The sequence below is a fragment of the Cherax quadricarinatus genome, chromosome 13 (assembly GCF_038502225.1).
Source record: "Cherax quadricarinatus isolate ZL_2023a chromosome 13, ASM3850222v1, whole genome shotgun sequence".
Classification (NCBI taxonomy): domain Eukaryota; kingdom Metazoa; phylum Arthropoda; class Malacostraca; order Decapoda; family Parastacidae; genus Cherax; species Cherax quadricarinatus.
The window spans coordinates 28,784,724-28,799,827 of NC_091304.1; the positions used below are offsets into that span (position 1 = coordinate 28,784,724).

A 15,104-nucleotide genomic window follows, 5' to 3' on the forward strand; every position below is an offset into this window, starting at 1 on the left:
GGGCCACACAGCCATCACAATCTGTGACCCAGAGAGGGGCCACACAGCCATCACAATCTGTGACCCAGAGAGGGGCCACACAGCCATTACAATCTGCGACCCAGAGGGGCCACACAGCCGTCACAATCTGCAGCCCCAGAGGGGCCACACAGCCATCACAATCTGTGACCCAGAGGGGCCACACAGCCATCACAATCTGATGATCCAACACCAGCAAAAGGAAGGTGCGCAGTATCTTGAAAAGCAAATGACAACAAGAGTAATGAAGGTTGTAGGAATGCAGCTTACCCTGCTCTGGTGTGGTTCTCTGGTCTTGTTCTTGGGTTTAGGACCCCGCCTCGCCCCTCCACTCTCACGCTGGCTGCAAACAAATAAACGCATCATTTAGTCAACTAAAAGACGATAATTTAGTACAAACAAAGCAACTGGTACTTTACTGCCCTCAGCAAGTGTTGCGTGGCTTGCGTATACAAACATGCCATACGCGAGGCACGCCAAAGTATCATCAATCACTTATTGTGTCCTAAAGAAGGCCATCATAAAAAAAATATATAAAAAGCTACTAAATTAAAAATTTTTTACCTGAACTTAAGTGAAACTACTTTTTCATCAACTAAAAAAAAACATCAAGATCCTTAATACAAGGAAACAAAAAAAAAAATGAAAACTACACTTCAAGCAGTATGGTGTAAAAGATAACCTTGCTTAATAAAGGTTCACAAGAAACACTAAGGAAGCTTGCACACTTGAAAATAAACCACAACTGAACAAGAAGGCCAGAAAACAGGCCGGAAAGTGATGAAAATAACAGCAAATAGGTTTGGAGATAATAGTACTAAGCAGCAGCAGTGATACAGTTATAGAAATAGTAGCTAGTAGTAGTAAAAATGGTGATATTATAGAAATAGTGGTGACATTAGTAGTAAACTAACACACACACACACACACACACACACACACACACACACACACACACACACACACACTAAAGTATCACTAACCACAGTATTTATCATTAAAAAACTTGAAATTCATCAATAAAACTCAACAAAAACTAATAAGAGCCATGACACTACTATTGCAATAACTCAGCATCAATGTAGCTGGAATAAAACAATGTGTAATAACGACCTGCGTGTAGTAATAAGTTCATGTCTCAACTGCAAGTCGCAAGAGATGCATTCGCATCACAGAGTCTGACAGCGTTCATCCAACTGCATTACAAACATACAATTATCGCAAAGTTCAACTTTCAACAACTGCATTACAACTAAGTAGCCTCTGACAATGTTCATAAACTCGCCAACCTGTGACGGCATTCATCGTTCTACTGCATTACAACCACTGAACTTAAATCAGCGTTCATTCCTCAAGAACTATACAACCTTTTAAACTTAAAAAACAGCGGTCGTCATTCAACAACTAAATTAGCCATTCAACCTGAGAACGGCGTTCAGAGTTCAATAATGTCAGTGTTGGAGTGTCGCTGTCAGCTTAAGAGGTGAGGAAAAAAAAACATAAGATCAAGAGGTCATTAATTATAAGGTTTCGCCAACAACAGTTTATATCACTGACAAAAGTAGCAGGAATATTGCTGCACATTAATACCCTTTTTAAGGCTGGCGAAACTGCAGACCTAGTGAATGTAGAGAACCTTCACTGTACGCATAAATTATGCTGAAAATGGTATAAAATACGGATAAGTTGATGATTAAGACATATGTACAACAGTTGGGTATCTTTATTGTTGAAATGTTTCGCCTACACAGTAGACTTCTTCAGTCAAGTCCATTTGCAGTGAGAAGAGATGGATTCCAGACGGACCTGACTGAAGAAGCCTACTGTGTAGGCGAAACGTTTCAACAATAAAGATACCTAACTGTTGTACATGTGTCTTAATCATGAACGCATAAATTAAGGCACCTAAATTACTGGGGACGCTTGAAACCTCTGGATTTGTACTCCCTGGAATGCCAGCAACGTACAATGTAATTTGCACCTGGAAAATCCTAAGAGGGGTTGGTCCCAAATCTGCGCACACAAACTATTCCCTACGACGATACAATATACCCTTAATGAAACGTAGGTTGCCTGAGAGATAACACTAAGTGCAAGATGTCCAAGATTACTCAATAGCCTCCCATCATATATAAGGGGAATTACTAACAGACCCTTGGCTATGTTCAAGAGGGAACTAGACAAGTTCCTTATCTTAGTTCCTGATCAGCCGGGCTGTGATCCGTATGTTGGACTTCGTACGGTTGACACCAAAAGCCTGGTCGACCAGGCTAAGTAGACTCCAGGTAAAACACCAGTGTTTGTCATCAATGATCTAGTAATAATGAAAGCCATGAACTTCCTGTTCTAAATGAGTTGGCGTCTCAGCACTCTCTGAAAACTTATGACATGTGATATTTCTACTACTGCTGTGCATTTTTATCCATAAACTTCCTGCCTTCTAAGTGATGAGCTACGTCTGCACTTTTAATGGGCTCTGGAATTTCACATGATTTTAAGTTCCTCCAAATAATGAGAGCCCGTGCTAATACTACTTTGCATTTCTTTACAAGTACTGGTAGCGTCAGCACACAGGTATCCACCATGCGGGTAGCATCACCAAGCAGGAAGCGTCAGCACACAGGTAGCGTCACCACAGGTGATCTCTGTGGTTGGCAGTTTAACCTGGGCGCCACAAAGCCAGTGTGTTCCCCAAGGGTGAACAATTAAGCCGCACTCTAACACCAACCATCTATATTTATTTCCAAACGCATGGACGGACAGGCACAAGTAGACGCTCAAGTACGCACGCATATACGTGCGTGCATTACAGCCCAGAAACTTTCAAGTGGAATACGTCCATTACATTACATAGTGCGAGCACATTTACTAGATGAGAGTGGGTTTAGTACAGTTAAGTTAGGTAAGGCTTACCATCCTCAGGAGGATGGTAAGCCTTACCTAACTGTTTACCATCAGGAGGATCAAGCCTCCGCTACTTCTTGCCTTGAATGACCCACACGGGTTTATCGCTTCGCAAAGTAAACAAACTAAGTGTGTTGCTCACACGCCATCTAGAGGAATTCTGCAGTGTCTAACCTGCCCTCCCCCAACAATATAGTCTCACCTACACTTCCCCACCAACAACATAGTGTCTCACCTACACTTCCCCACCAACAACATAGTGTCTCACCTACACTTCCCCACCAACAACATAGTGTCTCACCTACACTTCCCCACCAACAACATAGTGTCTCACCTACACTTCCCCACCAACAACATAGTGTCTCACCTACACTTCCCCACCAACATAGTGTCTCACCTACACTTCCCCACCAACAACATACAGCGTTTCACCTACACTTCCCCACCAACAACAGTGTCTCACCTACACTTCCCCACCAACAACATACAGTGTCTCACCTACACTTCCCCACCAACAACATACAGTGTCTCACCTACACTTTCCCACCAACAACAGTGTCTCACCTACACTTCCCCACCAACAACATACAGCGTTTCACCTACACTTCCCCACCAACAACAGTGTCTCACCTACACTTCCCCACCAACAACATACAGCGTTTCACCTACACTTCCCCACCAACAACAGTGTCTCACCTACACTTCCCCACCAACAACATACAGTGTCTCACCTACACTTCCCCAACAACATACAGTGTCTCACCTACACTTCCCCACCAACAACATACAGTGTCTCACCTACACTTTCCCACCAACAACAGTGTCTCACCTACACTTCCCCACCAACAACATACAGTGTCTCACCGACACTTCCCCACCAACAATATACAGTGTCTCACCTACACTTTCCCACCAACAACAGTGTCTCACCTACACTTCCCCACCAACAACATACAGTGTCTCACCTACACTTTCCCACCAACAACAGTGTCTCACCTACACTTCCCCACCAACAACATACAGTGACTCACCTACACTTCCCCACCAACAACATACAGTGTCTCACCTACACTTCCCCAACAACATACAGTGTCTCACCTACACTTCCCCACCAACAACATACAGTGTCTCACCTACACTTTCCCACCAACAACAGTGTCTCACCTACACTTCCCCACCAACAACATACAGTGTCTCACCGACACTTCCCCACCAACAATATACAGTGTCTCACCTACACTTTCCCACCAACAACAGTGTCTCACCTACACTTCCCCACCAACAACATACAGTGTCTCACCTACACTTCCCTACCAACAACATACAGTGTCTCACCTACACTTCCCCACCAACAACATACAGTGTCTCACCTACACTTCCCCACCAACAACAGTGTCTCACCGACACTTCCCCACCAACAACAGTGTCTCACCTACACTTTCCCACCAACAACATACAGTGTCTCACCGACACTTCCCCACCAACAACAGTGTCTCACCTACACTTTCCCACCAACAACATACAGTGTCTCACCGACACTTCCCCACCAACAACAGTGTCTCACCGACACTTCCCCACCAACAACAGTGTCTCACCTACACTTCCCCACCAACAACATACAGTGTCTCACCGACACTTCCCCACCAACAACATACAGTGTCTCACCTACACTTCCCCACCAACAACAGTGTCTCACCGACACTTCCCCACCAACAACAGTGTCTCACCTACACTTTCCCACCAACAACATACAGTGTCTCACCGACACTTCCCCACCAACAACATACAGTGTCTCACCGACACTTCCCCACCAACAACAGTGTCTCACCGACACTTCCCCACCAACAACATACAGTGTCTCACCGACACTTCCCCACCAACAACATACAGTGTCTCACCGACACTTCCCCACCAACAACATACAATGTCTCACCTACACTTCCCCACCAACAACATACAGTGTCTCACCTACACTTCCCCACCAACATAGTGTCTCACCGACACATCCCCACCAACAACATACAGTGTCTCACCTACACTTCCCCACCAATAACAGGGAAGGAACATTAGCAATAAACAATATTTATTAAAAAAATTTGGTACACCATCCACGTTCTGACCTAACTTTATGCCTTGATAGTTAGGCTGAGAACGCCCGCAGTGTATTGGTACACTCCAGGGCAGTGTTCTGCACACTCCAGGGCAGTGTTCTGCACACTCCAGGGCAGTGTTCTGCACACTCCATGGCAGTGTTCTACACAGTCCAGGGCAGTGTTCTGCACATTCCAGGGCAGTGTTCTGCACACTCCAGGGCAGTGTTCTGCACACTCCAGGGCAGTGTTCTGCACACTCCAGGGCAACATGGGTTCCGAGCAGGTCGATCCTGCTTCTCGCAACTACTGAATCACTATGATATGGTCTTGGATGCACTGGAAGAAAAACAAAATGTAGATGTAATATACACAGACTTTGCAAAAGTTTTTGATAAGTGTGATGATGGCGTAATAGCGCACAAAATACGTGCTAAAGGAATAACTGGTGAAGTGGGGAGACAGAGCTTTAACTTTCTAACTAATTGAACACAAAGAGTAGTGATCAACAGAGTTGAATCGAAAGCTGCTATAGTGAAGAGCTCTGTTCCACAAGGCACAGTACTCGTCCCTATCCTATTCCTCATTCTCATGTCAGATATAGACAGAGATGTAATCCACAGCACCGTGTCATCCTCTGCAGATGATACTAGGATCTGCATGAGACTGTCATCTACTGAGGACACGGTTAACCTCCAAGAAGATATAAACCAAGTTTTCCAATGGGCAACGGAAAACAATATGATGTTCAATGAAGACAAATTCCAACTACTCCGTTATGGAAAACTGGAGGAGATAATAATTAGAACTGAATATACTACAAACTCTGATCATACAATCAAGAGAAAAAATAATGTGAGTGCCACGATCACAACTGCAAAGAAAATAATAGGATGGATAATGAGAACGTTCAAAACAAGAGATGCTAAGCCAATGATGATCCTTTTCAAATCACTTGTTCTCTCTAGGCCGGAGTTTGCTGTACATTAACATCTCCGTTCAAAGCAGGTGAAATTGCCGATCGAGGAATGTACAGAGAACCTTTATTGCACATATAAGTTCTATCAAACTCCTCAACTACTGGGAACGCTTGGAAGCACTTGACTTGTACTCGCTGGAACGCAGGCGAGAGAGATATATCATAATCTACACTTGGAAAATCCTAGAAGGAATGGTCCCAAATCTGCACACAGAAATCACTCCCTACGAAAGTAAAAGACTGGGCAGGCGATGCAAAATACCCCCAATGAAAAGTAGGGGCGCCATTGGTACACTAAGAGAAAACACCCTAAGTGTCCGGGGCCCAAGACTGTTCAACAGCCTCCCACCAGGCATAAGGGGAATTACCAAAAGGCCCCTGGCTGCCTTCAAGAGGGAGCTGGACAGATAGTCAGTGTCGGATCAGCCGGGCTGTGGTTCGTATGTTGGACTACGTGCGGCCAGCAGTTACAGCCTGATTGATCAGGCCCTGATCCACCAGGAGGCCTGGTGGTGGGCCGGGCTGCGGGGGCGTTGATCCCCGGAATACCCTCCAGGTAGACCTTACTCTGATAGTTACACTGCGATAATACCCGCAGTGTGCTGATCCAGTATTCTTTATGACAATTATAATGTGGGAGAAAAAGCAAGCTGTGATCCCTGTTGTTTCTCATCACAAATGATGCGCCTCACACACGTGCCAAGCACGAGCCATGAAGTAATCAAGTCTGTCAGACTGAGCTGAGACACTTCGTTAAAGCGATGAAGATATTGTCAAGAATTACATGAAGGCTCAGCAGCTACGACACCTACAATTACTTAACATAGGAATTACCATCTCAGGATAGTTTATCCCACACAGGAGAAATGGAATGTATGAGAATGGACGGAGGGAGGCACGGAGGACAAAGGCTACAACACCACACAACACTCAGTCTCACACAACACTCACAGCCTCACACAATACTCACAGCCTCACACAACACTCACAGCACCATTATCTGTGAGACCTATTTTGCACTGCCATGCGCGCTCCAAATTCCCGGCATCGATCTTGTGAAGCTTGGTCAGCAATGTAACAGAAGACAGTGCTTGGCACGGGCCGAGGACTACAACATCAAGCTTGGTCAGCAATGTAAAACAAGACCCAGCTTGGCACGGGCCGAGGATGACAATCACCATAAACTATCACTCGACATTACCATGTTGTCACATTACAATAAATCCATAACTAATACAATATGAGTAATAGCAGAAACGGAGGCGACGACACCAGCAGCAGCAGCAGCAGAAGCTGCTGCTGCTGCTGCTCACTAACGTTATGCAACTGACAGAACTCATTCTATATTCAGGAACTGGAACACGATATGAATGACAATCAAAATGCTATGAAGCTGAAGAGTTGTGTAAGGTACCTGGGAGCAACTAAGCCGAGGCATCAAAGTTCACGAACACAACTGTATAACTATCACAAACACGAAGATAATGTGACTGAATAACAAGAAACTTCAAAATAATGATGTAAAGGCACTTATACTCTCTAGAGTCCGGAGATTCCCTACAAGGGGTGTACGCCGCACGGGGAGGGTGGAATTTGAATGTTTCGGGGGCAATTTGAAAATGTTATAATAAATTTAATTTTGCAGTATTGTACTTTTATTTAATATATCTTTTCAGTTCCTTTATTTGTTTTTATATCAGGGCGGACATCCAATTTTTTGGGGTGTTGAGGCGGTGCATGACGCAAAACAAGGTTGGGAACCACTGAAGTCTAAACTGACTCATGTACACTAACAGTGCCATTCAAAAGACATTCGTGAATATTGCTTTGGAGAATGTGCGAATATTCTTGGGTGCATCTAGTGAAGAAGAACAAGGTTTTCTTGACACAACGTTTCGTTCTCTGTAAGGCTTATAAAGTCATGGTACATAAAGCGTAACACTGTCCTAATAATAGCTCGCTCTGCAGTTCCTTTTCTTCACTACTGTCGACAACACACTATTTGGATTCAGCACCCTACGTGTCATCGTAAGCTCAGCCAAGCGTATACAGTACTAACACGAACACATTTAGTATGATCAATGAATAAGAATATCACCAAGAAATAAAATGGGATTACTGAAGCCCCCTCGAAGAGAAACATACAGTGACAAGAGTGGGTATGATAGGACCCACGAAGTTAGGAGGGAAGGAGCAGGTAACTTATTTGAGAGAGAGGGGGGGGGAGAGAGAAAGAGGGAGAGGGAGAGAGAGCCAGGAGTGGAGCCTGAACCTCTCCAGTCACAAACACAACTGTACGTACGTTGTATTATGTCCTCTAGTCTCTGGCCGGTCAAAACCAGACTCTGAGGAGTAATTCTTTTAGTCAAAAGGGAAGGTTAGATCACGCTAGGTTCAGCTTCAACTCAATATGCACATTTAATGTTAGTGAACGTGTGTATATTGAATTTATTGTAGCTTTGTCCAGTTTTCGCTCTCCAACTGACTGGTCAGAGGCCGGGCCGTGATTCCAGAATGGAGGATCAAGTCTCCACTACAAATTACGCTGAATGACCAACACAGCCCAATTTCAATGACCATAAGCATTGTCAATAAACCTTCAATATATTCCTAAGGATACCAGCGCTGTATGACCCTAATGGGTTTAACGACTGGTTTTGATAATACTGTTAAGGATCACGTCAATGTCAAGACACATTTACAACGACATACTACATATTACAATTAAACTGGAAAAAAAAATATCGCTACTGAAGATAAATAAAGACAGAGAAGACGTGATAAATATGCCTGCCCATAAGTACGCCTTCAGCGTGAACATTCTTAATTCAGAACAATGCATGGAAAAGCTTAATACAAAACCATACAAGGTCTGTATAAAGTATGTCCTGCTGAGAAAACACGAAAAATCAAATACTGAAACAGAACGTTGATAATGAATAGAAGTAAATGGGTTACTGGATCGCTTAAAAACAAGTATAGACCACAACAAAAGATCTACACCGACAAATTTCCGATATAGACAAGAAACTCAAACATTCACACTAAGTGGAATAACAAAATAAATAAAAAGCCGTTCAGAAAACCAAAAACAATAAGATTTAATGAAATGCTACACATACGCTCTCGCTTCACACGGTGAGGGCCTGGGTTCGATTCCCAGCCAGAGTAGAAACATTGGACGTGTTTCTTTCCACCTGTTGTCTATGTTCCCCATCAGTAAAATGGGTACCTGGGTGTTAGTCGACTGGTGTGGGTCGCATCCTGGGACACTGACCTAAGGAGGCCTGGTCACAGACCGGGCCGCGGGGGCGTTGACCCCCGGAACTCTCTCCAGATAAACTCCAGATAATACGCAGAATCTAAGTGAAGGAACACTTCTACAACTGAGCCGCTGCTCGAACAGCCAAACACTGAAACAAGTTTTATTGTTCAGAAATCCACCAAACGACATGAGGGTTAACGTTCAAAAAAAATTTTTTTTTTTTACCTTTGTCCACCCTACGAATAATATTTCTGATATAAGCACAAATCTCCAGAATTCGTCAACAGAAACATGCACATGCTGTAACTGGGCCTGATCATGGAACTTTTTTTAGTTCCAAAAATGCAAGTAAGTCACTAGCACAAGAACTAACTTTAGAGAGAGCCAAGATCTAGGTGAAATTCCATATACTTTAAAAAATGCAGACACGGATTTTTTTTGCACAACGGAGACAGTTGAACTTTGTTAAAAAAAAAAATACAAACCAACAGCACTAATACCACACAAAAGCTTTAAAAGGTTGGAGAGAGGCCATACTTATTACTAATTTTATGGGAAAGCAAGAACTACACAAGCCAAGTCAACATGGAGTTAGAAGGTGAAGATCGTGCATCTCTCAACTACTGGATCATTATTACAAAATTACAGGGGCTTAGGTACAACATAAAAATTCAGATATGGTCTACACCTACTGTGCCAAGTTGTCTGACAAATGTGGTTAAGCGACAACCCATAAAACAAGGGCAACAGCTCTAACAAGAAAAATAACAAACTTGTTATACATTCCATTTCCAGAAGAATAGAACACAAGAATAAAGAAAATATCTAACCTTAGCAAAGTAAAGGTTCAGACTGCCAAGGCAGAGATAAAAACATTAGTCACATCGTCGTATCAGCCTTTTTAGAGGATACTAAAATATACATAAAAACCGCTTTGGCAGAAAACAGAAAAATTACAAGCAGACAAACAATTTCTTCCAGTGGAATAATGGTATATAACATGATGTTTTATGGTGACAAATTCCAATTGTTCAGATATAGTAAGAATGAAGAACTCAAAAAGCACTAGAGAACAGAGAACAAAAATAACATGTAAAAGACCTGAGTAAAATGTCCAACGACCAATCATTCAGAGAAGATACACACACACAAATGACAAGCCAGAAAGACCAGAAAAATGACGGAGTGAATGATCAGAACTTTCAAAACCAAAGAAATAACACCACTGGTAAAACTTATTCAAATCGCTTGTGTTCGTTCGTATACAATGTTGTTCGTTGTTGACGGCTCCGTTCACCACAAGCGATATACCAGAGCTGGAAAAGGCACAGTTTATAACCTGAATAGAACCAATAAAATATCTAAACTGGAAACGCCTCAGAGTACTTGGAATTCACTCTAGAGCGAAGCAGACTTCTGATATGTACATGGAAGATACTTGAAAGCCTGACTTAATTAACAACGATCTGAAGTGATATGGAAAAAAGTGTATAATAAACCCTGAAAAACAGAGGACGCCATGAACACAAGAAAACATTGTCAATAGTCGTAGTTCAAGACTACTCAGTCTAATACCAGCAGATATCAGAAATACTGACGGAACACGTGTATGTCTTAACGAGGGAACTAGAAAACTGGACCATTACCTCTGTGAAGTGCCAGATCAACCAGCCTGTAGTAGCTATGTGGGCCAACAGTTAAACAATCAACAGAAAAGCTCTGGAAAAGACCCTAGCCGGGACAAAGCCGGTGAACCTACTAAAACAGAAAAGCTAAATCCTTGGCCTGGCTGCAAGCGTAGAAAAACTCTTGAAAACGGTCACAAGTTTATCGTGATGAATGGTTTTGAAAACCAACAAATTGAAGAATTGAAACACTTATGCAACATATGGGAATCTTTACTGAAGAAACGTTTCGCCACACAGTGGCTTCATCAGTCCAATATTGGTAAATTAGACACATGTGCACTCTTGGGTATCTTTATTAAGGAAAAGTTTCGCCACACAGTGGCTTCATCAGTCCATGGTACTCTGAACCATTTATCTATAAACCTGTCAGACACTGCAACTTCTTGGGATCTTAATACTTAGGAATTCTTCACTTGCCTAACCCTTGGGCACGACCTACTTCCACATTGAACAAATGTGACACCACCTACGACTGCTGCACCCCCCTGCCTACGGTTTATAAGCTGCTTCTCTGCACTTATGCCATATTCTATTCAAGATTGATGGACTGAACACATCGACTCAAGGTTGAGGGACTGATTACCTCATTCTCCTCCTGTTCTTCAAGTTTCTCCTTTGTATGGACTGATGAAGTCACTGTGTGGCGAAACGTTTCCTTAATAAAGATACGCAAGAGTTGCACATGTGTCTAATTTATCAACGTGTCGGTTCTCTGAACCATTTATCTACAGTCCAATATTGGACTGATGAAGCCACTGTGTGGCGAAACGTTTCTTCAATAAAGATTCCCATATGTTGCATAACTGTCTCAATTCTTCCACAAGTATATCAGAAGTATATACTACTGACGTATGATTAAAGCTGCCTCGCCTCGCAAGTTTAATAACTTATGCTTCCTCGAGAAAGTTTATTCAGAGATTAAATATTATTTTAATACCGGCGATGGAGCAGCGCAAACGTTTGACCCTAACATAAGGCAACGCGGCACACCTCTGACACTGACCTGTGTTTGTGCAGAGAAGACACTAAGTATCACTTACTGAATATTAATACTTTCACGTGCACTATTTTCAGTCTATTAAGTTAATGGACATTTAGGAGTTTTTATTAAAGAGTTTACAGGAACAATGCACCATTACATGCAAGAGTTGCAAGACAGGTTGCACAAATTTTCTGAGGCGGAATGCCTTGAAGATGTTCTCAAACGAGAGCCGCAGTGTGACTACTGCATATTGAGCCAACACTTACAAATGAGTGTTCAGACCTCTACACTACCACTTGGTAAACTAAGTACCAAGCGAACATGGATGATAGAACACACGACTTGTTCTCAAAACCTCACCTGGTAAGGCGGGACTAAACTGGTTGAACAACCTCTACATTACATATATCAATTAATGGTGAAGGGCGAACAGAAGAATCATTTAAAGTGTCTTCTCCAAAATGTGGGTTAATAGTTAATTACGACTTTTATCATTAATGGCTCTTAACGTAGAGTACATAGGTGTATTTTAAAAAAAAAAAAACTTCAAAGACAAATTTTACCACCTAAGCATTAGTTTATTGTGCATCGTGCAGACGGTAGCACAAGAGCACATCAACACACAGATGACCCAGGAACAACACACTCGTGCAAGAAGTAAACAGAAATTGAAGTGGAATACATTATTTACATACATGGACTTGGCGATAATTTAATACAGTAGCTTCAGTGATAGTGTAGATCACTGACGTGGTAAGTGACCTACACTATCACTGGTCATTCTGTAGCCTTAACTGGACAAACTGAAGCCTTAAGAGAAAAAGGTGAAGCTTTAAGAGGACAGGTTAAAGTTTAAGTTTTAAAATGACAAGCTAAACTTTAAAAAGACAGGCTAAAGCTTTAAAAGGACAGGATGAAGGTTTAAGAGGGCCGGCTGAAACGAAGGCAATTTTGCACAAAGACATAGTACGTTGGACTGCGTGCGGCCAGCAGTAACAGCCTAGTTGATCAGACCCTGATTCATCGGGAGGCCTGGTCATGGACCGGGCCGCGGGGGGGGGGGGGCGTTGATCCCCGGAATAACCTCCAGGTAACATGTTGAGTTGGGGTTGTGCCGCAGTGGAAGACCTGAATACTTGCACGAGGGTCACACGGGTTGTTTACAAAAGCTGTGTGCCAAAGTATCAGTACCAGTATCAGTGGGTATGCGCTATTTTTATGGTATCGGTACCGATGGAAAAGTTGCCGATACTAGCCGATACTTTTAAAATATTAATTATACAAATGTGCTTAAAAAGGAGTAAAATTAAGACTGTTCCTGACAACTGTGAGGTTACTCACATAAAATCACACACACGAACGTAGTACACACCGTCACCTGTGAGTCGGTGTGTACCTGACATCGCCTCAGCAAAGACTTAGTCCAGAAAATTGTTGACCTTAGAGCGATGTCATTTCTTGGATCCCACGCAGCTCCGTACATCACCGAGATCATTCGAGAAGCCTTCCATAAATTCAACATACCAGCTTCCAAAATTAATTTGATAGAAGAGGATAAATGGTGCCAGACGCATAGCCAGCCCGCTCGCCAAGACTAGGCACACTGGAAAAGAACACAAATGCAGCAACGCATAAGGAATGTACTGACAACGTATAAGGAACGTACTGACAACGTATAAGGAACGTACTGACAACGTATAAGGAACGTACTGACAACGTATAAGGAACGTACTGACAACGTATAAGAAACGTACTGACAACGTATAAGGAACGTACTGACAACGTATAAGGAACGTACTGACAACGTATAAGAAACGTACTTACAACGTATAAGGAACGTACTGACAACGTATAAGGAACGTACTGACATCGTATGAGGAACGTACTGACAACGCATAAGGAACGTACTGACATCGTACAAGGAACATACTGACAACGTATAAGGAACGTACTGATAATGTATAAGGAACGTATTAACAACGTAAAAGGAACGTACTGGCAACGTAAAAGGAACGTAATGACAACGTATAAGGAACGTACTGATATCGTATAAGGAACGTACTGACAACATAAAAGGAACGTACTGACAACGTATAAGGAATGTCCTGACAACGTATAAGGAACGTACTGACAACATAAAAGGAACGTACTGACAACGTATAAGGAATGTACTGATAACGTATAAGGAATGTACTGACAACGTATAAGGAACGTACTGACATCGTATAAGGAACGTACTGACAACATAAAAGGAACGTACTAACATAAAAGGAATGTACTGACAACATAAAAGGAACGTACTGAAAACGTATAAGGAATGTACTGACAACGTATAAGGAATGTACTGACAACGTATAAGGAACGTACTGACAACGTATAAGGAGCATACTGACATCGTATAAGGAGCGTACTGACAACGTATAAGGAGCGTACTGGCATCGTATAAGGAGCGTACTGACAACGTATAAGGAACGTACTGACAACGTATAAGGAACGTACTGACATCGTATAAGGAGCGTACTGACAACGTATAAGGAACGTACTGACATCGTATAAGGAGCGTACTGACATCGTATAAGGAACGTACTGACAACGTATAAGGAACGTACTGACAACGTATAAGGAACGTACTGACAACGTATAAGAAACGTACTGACAACGTATAAGGAACGTACTGACAACGTATAAGGAACGTACTGACAACGTATAAGAAACGTACTGACAACGTATAAGGAACGTACTGACATCGTATAAGGAACGTACTGACAACGTATAAGGAACGTACTGACATCGTACAAGGAACATACTGACAACGTATAAGGAACGTACTAACAACGTAAAAGGAACGTACTGGCAACGCAAAAGGAACGTAATGACAACGTATAAGGAACGTATTGACATCGTATAAGGAACGTACTGACAACATAAAAGGAACGTACTGACAACGTATAAGAAATGTACTGACAACGTATAAGGAACGTACTGAAAACATAAAAGGAACGTACTGACAACGTATAAGGAATGTACTGACAACGTATAAGGAACGTACTGACAACATAAAAGGAACGTACTGACAACGTATAAGGAATGTACTGACAACGTATAAGGAACGTACTGACATCGTATAAGGAACGGACTGACATCGTATAAGGAACGTACTGACAACATAAAAGGAACG

At 42.5% G+C, this 15,104-nt stretch overlaps 1 protein-coding gene across 1 annotated transcript in view; it reads right to left on the reverse strand.

The window, feature by feature from the left end:
• Positions 1–174: 174 nt before the first annotated feature.
• The window catches only part of LOC128688719 (chromodomain protein polycomb), a 143,413-nt gene continuing 128,483 nt past the window's right edge, over positions 175–15,104 (reverse strand). The window contains exon 4 of the mRNA XM_070084637.1: positions 175–361. Coding sequence (XP_069940738.1) covers positions 190–361 — 172 coding nt within the window. The 3' untranslated portion in view covers positions 175–189. The remainder of the gene's footprint in view (positions 362–15,104) is intronic.